General features: G+C 29.6%; 1 protein-coding gene across 1 annotated transcript; it reads left to right on the top strand.

Annotated features, from left to right (window-relative positions):
- Nucleotides 1–2,098: 2,098 nt before the first annotated feature.
- LOC135928156 (uncharacterized) lies at nt 2,099–4,327 on the top strand. Its single transcript, XM_065464525.1, has one exon. It carries the CDS (start codon nt 2,099–2,101, stop codon nt 4,325–4,327), a length of 2,229 nt encoding a protein of 742 aa, XP_065320597.1.
- The last annotated feature ends 5,966 nt before the right edge of the window (nt 4,328–10,293 follow it).

Genomic DNA, 10,293 nt, shown 5'->3' with positions numbered 1-10,293 from the left:
CTTTTGACTTAACAATAACATATAAAACATGAAATTCTTCATAAACATTAGCCCTAATTTCCTTGAATTCTAATAAAATGCTCTCCGCTATTCTCATCTTCTTAATCAAGTCATCATGTTTTTGAAAAGTAATACATAAAATAGTTGTACATTCTAATGAGAAAAAAAATTTGGAATAAGTATTTAATCCAATAATTTTATTGCTTCTAAGGAAATATTTCTTTCAGGCCATTGTGATATGTCAGTAAAGCAAATAATCGGCTCTTCTAACTCCATAAAAGCTGTTACTGCTTGATGGCGGAGACTCTATCTCGTAGGACAAGGTTGCAATTTCTTTCTCCCTGTTGGACAATTTCAGATTAGTTATTATTTGACTAGAAATTTAAAAATGGTAGATAAATATTACGCCAATAAAAATTTAAAAATAATAAGATAATATTACGCCGGAAAACTTGAAATCGAAATTAATTGATAAACTTAGTTATGAATGTGATAATAAATGTAATTAAATATATATTTAATATGAGATAGGAATAAATATTAACAAATATAAAATAAAACAATATTTTATTAATTTTTGAGCATATCTCCTCTTCCGGTTTTTATATTTTCTGGATTTTCTTATTCCCTGAGCCTCTACTAATGCCCGATCATAGTTATCGAAATTGACTATTCTTTCCTACGATGATTTTCTCCAACAATTTCTTATATAAGGTCGTAGATAATGTCCTCTCCATTCACGGAAAATATCGTCCCTTTTCAATTCTCCCAAAAAAAAGAAGACATCTTGTCCAATTAAAATGTCGATTTCTAAAATATAATAATCTACACTCTTCAAAGATTACATAATATTATACCAACATATTCGAAATAATCAATTATCGCTCTTCCAACTACTTATCAACATTCGCGGAAAGCACAATTTTCGAGCAATAAAAAAAAACAATATTTTATTTATTTTTGAGCATATCTCCTCTTCCGGTTTTTATATTTTCTGGATTTTCTTATTCCCTGAGCCTCTACTAATGCCCGGTCATAGTTATCGAAATTGACTATTCTTTCCTACGATGATTTTCTCTAACAATTTCTTATATAAGGTCGTAGATAATGTTCTCTCCATTCACGGAAAATATCGTCCCTTTTCAATTCTCCCAAAAAAAAAGACATCTTGTCCAATTAAAATGTCGATTTCTAAAATATAATAATCTACACTCTTCAAAGATGATATAATATTATTTTAACATATTCGAAATAATCAATTATCGCTCTTCCAACTACATATCAACATTCGCTGAAAGAACTATCGAGGGAGGCTTGTCCTATCAAAACTTTCTTTTTCAAATAGTAGAAGCGCTTAACTTCTTTTGTGTAACGAATAAGATAACCTTAAGATTTCCCTATTTTGCGGCCGTAGAAAAATTTCCTTAAGTTTGAATTCTTTTTACATCACCACACCCTAAAGATTTCCCCGACAAAGTTTAATTTTTTTTTTTTTTTGCATTTCTTGGTTTACCAGTATTTTCGATTATTTTTTTTTTATTTGCCAATGCATCTAATTTATTATTATTTTATATTTACCAACCCTCCTAATTTCGATTGTTCATAATCTTTCTTTTTTCTTTCAATTTTTGATTTTTTCTTTCCCCCTTTTTTCTTGTTTATACCCCCCCCCCCCCTTTTTTTTTTGTTCGTAATAATACTTTTTATACTTTATGTACCTAGTCTTATTTTATAAATATTATTGTTTATTTATTATTATTTTTTTTCAAATTTATCAACCCCTCTAATCTCGATAATACTTCTGAAAGGATAGATCAGGTATTCCTCTCTTCCCAATTTTGATTTTTTTTCCCCCATTTCATCTTTTTTTTTTTTTCTTCCAATCAAAATTATATCCTTTAATATATATATTTTTTTTGTGTGTTTTCTCCCTTTCAAAGCCATCTCATGGTTAACTCTTGTTGTCAAGTATGCTTAAAAATAGCTTCGCTTAATTTAAATGGCGTGTTTAGGAAACATGGTTCACCCGCGTGCCACAATTCTGGAAAATTTCCCCTCTCTTACGGCCCAGATCCTTTAATTAACGCTCCTCACTCGTATGACCCCATTCCACCCCTCAAGCTCTGTTGATTTATTCCTTAATTCGCATAAGCCCCCAGTTCTTTCTAGGATCCCTATAGCCGCCCGAGAGTCTATCTCTAGGTTCCTCATGTCACTTATAAATAATTTGAATTCGGATTTCTCCTCAATACCCTTATGGTTAGACCTGGTTAGTTTTTGTTTTCGAGTCCTAGTTAAACCCAAAAATAAAATAAATAACTTATCTGCCTTAATTAAGGAAAAAGTTTCCAATTTTGAAAATACAATTATCGATGAATTTTCTCCTTCGTACGCTTTAAACCCCAACTCCTTCCGTCACAAATTGATCTCCGAAAAATTAGATCTTGGAGATATTAGCGGTGCGGCCCGAATATTGTCTTCCGATGACTCTATTTCACCTATCAACGTTACCATATTTAAACAACTTCTTGAAAAACATCCACGAGCGTCCCCTTTTAACATCCACCCGCATGCCTCCTCCCCTATTCCCTTTACCTGTGACGAAGTACTTAAGTGCTTAAAGTCCTTTAAAAAAGAGACGACAGGGGGGTTGGACGGCTTCAGACCTGGTTTCTTTGTGGAGTTAATTCAATGCCCTGATAGTGGCTTCATTGACCCTTTGTTGAAAGCATTAACCGAACTGTGCAATAATATCCTCGTACGCGAAGTTCCCCTTTGCATTCGTCCTATTATTTTTGGCGCCCGTCTTGTCTCCTTGACCAAACCGGATGGCGGCGTTAGACCTATAGCCATAGGGTCATTCTTTCGTCGCTTAGTCGCCAAGGCTATCGTAAATAGGATTCGGCCTAAGGCTAGTTCCTTCTTATTTCCTTCACAGTTAGGATTTGGAGTGAGAAGTGGGTGTGAAGTGGCCTCACATGTTGCGCGTATTTTTATAAATACTGAGGCCGATAAGGTTTTCTGCAAGTTAGACTTCAGAAATGCCTTCAACACCATCCATAGAAGGGCATTCTTACCATCTTTTTTACACCATTTCCCAAAATATGGGAATTTCCTTAATTCCTGTTATGGATTCCCTTCGTTACTCAAATTCGGGGAATTTTCCATATCCTCCGAAGAGGGGATACAGCAAGGTGATCCTCTAGGCCCCCTGCTCTTTACTATAGGGATTCAAGATTTGATCAAAAATTTAAAGACTAATTTCCAATTAGACCTTAATTTATGGTATCTCGACGATGGCTCTTTTGGCGGTTCTTTATCCAATGTTATGTCGGCCATAGAGTACGTTGAAATGGAAGCTTCGAAAATTGGTCTTTCCCTAAATAGGAAAAAGTGTGAAATTTCCTCCCTCAACAATAAGGATTTTATTCCTCCCTTAGATTTTACAATCATTCCGCACGAGGAACTCTGTCTTTTAGGTTCCCCTATTGGTTTTTCAACCTCCTTTTGTCAAAAAACTTTTGACGATTTGATCCATTCCCTTTCCAATTCACTCAAGAATCTTCCTCATCTCCCCAAGCATCAGTTCTTCTTTCTCACCAAAAAATGTCTTTTTCTACCTAAATTCTTACATTTATTTAAATCTTCCCCCGTTTTCCAGTACAATACTCTCCTTAAGGTCTTCGAATTAAAATTTAAACATTTTATCGAATCCCTTTTAGGCTTAAATTTTTCCGATTTCAATTGGTCCCTCGCCTCTATGCCCGCTTACCAGGGTGGACTGGGATTGTTACCCCCCTTCCTTATGGCAATTGCGTGTTTTCTTTCATCTCGAATATCCTTCGCCGATTCTATTTCCTCGCTTATCGAGTTGGACGATCCCCTTCTATCTTCAGCTAAACAAGAGTGGCTTACTCTAATCACCCAAGGCTCCGAGCAGCCAATTTCCTGCCATCTAAAGAGCTTCCTGGTCCCTATGCTTCAATGCTCGTTTGAAAAACTTTGTATGTATCCTGAGCTAACTAACCTTCAACTGCTCAGAAACGCAAAAAAAAACTCTAACGGCCATGAATGGCTAGACGCGATTCCGAGTGGTAAAAAGGAAACGTTACTCACAGACGATGAGTTTCAAACTGCCATTGGCCATAGGCTTGGTTGCCTTATCCCTTCTGTGGACACCTGTGCCGCCTGTCACAAACAGGTTGATCCTTTCTTTAGACATTGTTTCTCGTGCCTTAAAGTCAGTGGCCGTTTCCTGAGGCACGACAACCTAAATAGGTTAATCGGCAAAGCCTTGATTTCGGCCGGTTTCCCCAATAGCTTTTAGCCATTGGGTCTCCTAAATGCTGACGGTAAGCGCCCTGACGGCATGTCTTTAACGTCTTGGCACGGCGGCAAAAGACTTGTCTGGGACGTCTCTTGTGTTACCTCCTTTCCGGCTAACGGAAATACCGACCCCTTGGAACTACAAGAAACCAATAAGTTTAATAAATATAGATTCCTCCCTAACTCTTTTATATTTATTCCCCTAATTTTTAGCGTCCTTGGAAACCCCGGTCCCTAATCCCTAAAGTTCTTAAATCAATTGGGTAGAAGAATTTCGTTAAGGACAGGGGTCAAAAACGAGTCCCTATCTCTTAAACAAAAAGTCCAATTTGAAATCCTAAAGGGGAACTAAAAATGTTTCTTCGAAACACTCCCATTTCCCTCCTAGTTTATCAAATATAGTCATTGTTAATTTTATATATATTTTGCATCGCAACTATATTTAGATTTTAACCACAAAAAAAATATTTTTTCGTTATAATTAAACAGTTATGTTTTAATATATATATATATTTTTTCCGAGTATGTACTATATTTCTTTGAGATAGTTATTAACTAAAGAAATCATAATGTAATATTATTATAATATTTTTATTGTACGTTATAATATAATAATATTAAATTTATTATATGATATATATATTTTTTTTTTATTTATATTATTATATTATGAAATAATAAATGGATTTCTTTTCTCATTCTGTTAAAATAACATATTTATATATTCTATCAATTTTTACAAGTTAAAATTTTTATTTACAAACGAATTAAAAAATATGGAAATGTTTAAATTAAATCTGCACAACACTCTAAACAAAAATATTTTTGAAAAATATATCCGGCATCTGCATTTTTTGGCTTTGGGGGGGGGGGGGATTTGTCACCCTGTCCTCCCCCCGCTGCTTACGCCAATGATATACAGTGAAACGATACACATGTTTAAATATACTATAAAAGGGGGTAAACAAAATAAGATTTTATTTTTAATAGAATAAAGATTGAAATTAAATATGGACAAGCAATTAATTAAGAAGATTAATAGTTGATTAATCATTATAAAAAAAATGTGTAATTTGTGATGAAAAATGAATTTTTTTTTTATTTTCTTTGAGAATGCTCAAGTAAGATATTTGATTAAATTTCATTTAAAATTCTAAATCATTTTTTGTAAAAAGTCTTTTTAATATTTTAGAATTTCTTAAATGTAATCTATTTTGTATATCCATTTATTTCGATAAAAATATGATAACACTATAAACCTTTATAATAATTTCGATAAAATAATTAATACATAAAAAATATAATTATAATTTATCAAAATATTCCATTGTTCCACGAATTTGATGTTGGTACCTTTTTAGAAATTAAAAGAGTTAATATTATAATTATTAATACAAATCGATTATAAAGATTACCTAATTAATCAGTTGCCCGCGATAACCCAATTCCAAATAGCTTTGCATGTGATTGTAAAAGTTAGTGAAATCATAAGGAATAAATCCGTGTAAGAGTTGAATAATATTCCTAACAATTTCATCTCTTGAATTAGGGCGGGGATTGATTGCTCTAAATTTATTTTTCAAAACTCCAAAAAAATTTTCAATGGGATTTAACTGAGGTGAATAAGGTGGTAGGTAATCCTACCTTTATAAGAATCGATAAGATGGCTTCTATGGATAGATGCATTATCCATTACAATGATTGCATCTGGTGGTAGGATACTAATAAGCTCCGTCATAGAATCACGGAATAATAGCCCATTATAAGCTCCGTCTATTATTTTATAATGAATTACCCCTCCAATTCCGATTGTACAAAGGATACTTACATTTTTGCCCTTAGAGGATGGGATTTTTATTATTGGACGGACATTGTATGGCGCCCAGGCGTAGATTGGTACAACATGCAAGTTCATTCCAGTCTCATCTAAGAAATATAAATTTTCTCTTGGGATATTTAAGATCTTTGCACAATAAATTTGACGAATATTAATAGCCCCGGGAGTATTTCTTCTATCAGGCTCCTTGCCAGCCCTTTTTTTAGACCAACCAATATTTTTAATATATTTACTAATTGTGGTTTTTGTTTTTGGACTACCAGGAGGTAACTTTTCTATTATCTCCTGAATAGTCAAAGTGTTATTATCCATTAATAGGCTTATGATACTTCTTTCAATAATGGAAGAATCTTTCTTTTTACTTCCTCTTTTTTGAATATTATATTCCTTTAAAGGATCTCCATTTATTTCTGGGAATGTATCCCGTCTAAATTTGTGAACAGATGCAGTAGACATTTCGACATATTTTGCTATGTCTTTTATTTTCATTTGTTGTTTTTCCGGCATTGATAACATTTTGGTAACTATATCTAATTTTTCTTTATTCCAATATTTGTGTATTCTTTTTGGTCTTTGAATTCTCGACGAAGATTGGGAGTTTTCATTTAAATTGGAAAAATTAGTATTACTATTGGATAATAAAGATTCTATATTAAACATTTTTTTTTATTATTTAAGAAAAATTAAAAATAATTAATATGTAAGTATTTTAATTTTTTATTTTGAATTAAATTTTAACACATTTTTTTTATAATGATTAATCAACTATTAATCTTCTTAATTAATTGCTTGTCCATATTTAATTTCAATCTTTATTCTATTAAAAATAAAATCTTATTTTGTTTACCCCCTTTTATAGTATATTTAAACATGTGTATCGTTTCACTGTAATATAAAAATGAATGTAAAAAGTACTAGATTTCTATTAGATGTTAGTTACTAATAGTAGAATTATTTAATTTTTTCCTAAATTATTAGCAAGTAATTATTATAAAAGCTTATTAATAACTTATATATAAACTTGTTAATTTAGCCAAGAATAATTATGTGTGATTTTAAGATATCTTATCTAATTAACAGATAATTTGCCTTATCTCTAATAAAATAAGTATTTAAAGAAAAAAAAAATAAACTTGGTATTGATTGATATATAATGTTGATAATATAAAAATATTTAATTTGAAAAGAAATCACCAATTTGAAAAATGCCCCCGGAAAATTAAAATTTCAAATTTAGGTTAATAAATTAAAATTAAATATTTATAACGGTTCGGTTGGCTCTTTTTATATTTTCTTTATAACAGTTCGGTTAAGGTTACGGTTCAGAAAATCATAACGGTTCATTCCGGTTTGGCGGTTCGGTTCGGCTCGATACCCTGTGTAAAATTTTAAATACAAATTAAATTTTAATATGAAAAAAATAACTTTTTAATTTTTAACATTTTTTAGTAGTAATTTTTTTTATAAAAGTTACTTCAAACTAAATATCAATTCAAAATGTTAAGTAATAATTTTAGCACGTATAAAAATATTGACAATATTTATGTTAATTTAATATTTTGAAATTAAATTTTAATTAAATGTAAAGAACTGGGTTTGGCAGGGTGCGTATAAGCTATTTTTAAGCAAAGAATTATTTTTAATACAAAAATCCAACTATATTCATGAGAACACCTGAAGCCCTGAGTTTGAATAACAATATGAAGATGGTTGACTTGTTTTGTGTAGAATATATGACAGTTTTAAATTTCATCAAGTTCTTCAGAGTGATTTATTTAATAGATGAACCTATTTGTAATAAATTATATAGATTTAACATTACAACATTTTATTTTTATTAATTTACTTAGAATTAACATATTTATGTAGAAAAAATGAAAAAATCTAAAAAAGAACACACACCGCGAAAGACTAAAAGGTAACCCAGTTGTTTTTCAGAATTCTTAAATTTTTACTTTTTTAAATTTTATATTAATAAAAAACTAAAAGATTTTTTTCTTAATATTAATCTCTATCGTGGAGATATATGTAAAGAATAAAACGACTATTATTTTGTAAAATTTGCTTTATTTTTTATGGCACTTCAATGTTTTATGGACAATATAACCCCAATCTCCTCTACATATAATTCTTTGCCACATAGCAAATGTTTTTCTAGAATATGCAACCATGTAAAAAAGGTATCATGATAGGCGCAGCAACATCTGCACTGCTACAACTCGGCGCATTTTATTCAAAATTTAAAAAATAAATAAAAAATCTATTGGTTTTTTTTATTCCTTACACTACTCCTTAAGAGTCAATGTAATATTTTAACAAATTTTGATTAACAATTATTTATTAGATTAATCTCGATTAAATATAAATGTTTTGCTTAATTTTACTGCAGCTAAGTAACGGGATAAGGTCTGGTAGTTACTCCTGAGAATAATTAATCAGATACCAATGACTACACTGTCACTACAAATCAAATAAATACATTACTGCTAACTGATTCTTGATCCAAGCTAAGGCCTGACATGTACTAACGTTAAAGGAATATTAATTAATAATATAAAATATTTTGCTTAATTTCAGCAAAACTAGGATCGGGCTTAGACCTAGAAGCCGTTAAGAGTTGTTTTCACTCATTTATTAGATATTTGGTTTATCAAACTATAGCATTAAATAAAGGTTAGGTTAAAAAAAGTGACGCAAGAGGTGAGGTATATTACGACTCAGAGAAACAAAAAATTGAACTAAAATATATACCAGTTTGTTGTTTGAATGGTTTAAAAAAATGTTGGATCTTCTGAGCATCTCACTTTCAAAATCATATTTTATGTTAAAATATTACATTAACTATTATAAAGTGGAGTAGGGAATAAAAAAGTAAACTTTAGCAAAGTTTTTATATTTTATATTTTTTGGACAATTGTTTTTTTTAATACTTTGAACAAAATACGACGAACTGTTTATACATGAGCTGTAGAGTGGCTGAATATGTAATCATGATAGAAACAATTATATGTCCAGATTTTGTGATTTATTTTAATTTAAACTTTAAAAAATTTTTTGAATTAAAAATAACTAAGTTAGATATTTTTTTATATAGATAAAAATTAAATTATTAAATATTACTGTAGAGTATAAAATTGACCTCATAAATGTAAAAGGTGCGAGAAAGACCTGATCCTAAGGCCAGGCACAAATTTAGCCGGGCAAAAAAATAAATCCCAACCGGGCAGTGCCTAAAAATTTTATCGTTTTTACATCTAACAATTTATAACGGCATTTTTATACATTTATTAGAATTTATATTTGATAAGTTTACAGATTCTTTAGTTATTAGTAATTGTCAATTTTTTAGCCATAAATCCCAATAAATTTATAAGATTTAAGTTGTTAATTGATAACTTCAAAATAAATTTAGAATTTTTGCCCCCCTCCCCTTAAAGCAAATTCTTGGATATACGCTGATAGAACATGTTTATGCTTGGTACTTTATTCTTGCATAGTTATATTTTATTTTGAATAATGCAAATAATTATAAATGAATATTTATATCCATCTAAAATATACATTTTTATTATAATATATTTAATGAATAAGAGATGTATTATTTTTATTATAATATGCATAATGGGTAAGAGATTATATTTTTATATATGGGTTATTGCTGTGTTTGGAGTAGGTTAGAGGCATGTGTATACGTTTTTTATTTGATTCATTAGCTCTTTTCTTTATTATTATTTTCTTATAATACATAAAATTCCATTTTAAGAATGAATACATAACGTTTAATTACAATAAAAAAGTCACATTTTAAGAAACAACGAACCATATTTATTATTCCGATATTGTAAAACTACATTTTATTCAAAAGTTAGTACTTTATATATAAAAATTTGTTCTATATATATCAAAAATTATGTCATCATATCAAGTTATATATTAACGTGTTGGTTGAATTGATTTAAAACAAAAATAGTTAATGTAGATAATTTTAACGATCGAAAATAATGATATAAAAATAACAATAAAAATTTTAAATAAAATAAAATAGAAATATAACCTTATAGGGTATAAAAATTTGAAACAAAATAAAAACAACAATTTCAATTCAATCTAATTAAAGAGATAACAAAAAA

This window comes from Gordionus sp. m RMFG-2023, chromosome 1 (assembly GCF_954871325.1).
Source record: "Gordionus sp. m RMFG-2023 chromosome 1, tfGorSpeb1-WG-v2, whole genome shotgun sequence".
Lineage (NCBI taxonomy): Eukaryota > Metazoa > Nematomorpha > Gordioida > Chordodea > Parachordodidae > Gordionus > Gordionus sp. m RMFG-2023.
The sequence above is the reverse complement of the archived record's forward strand: the minus strand, read 5'-3'. Positions and strand labels throughout refer to the sequence as shown.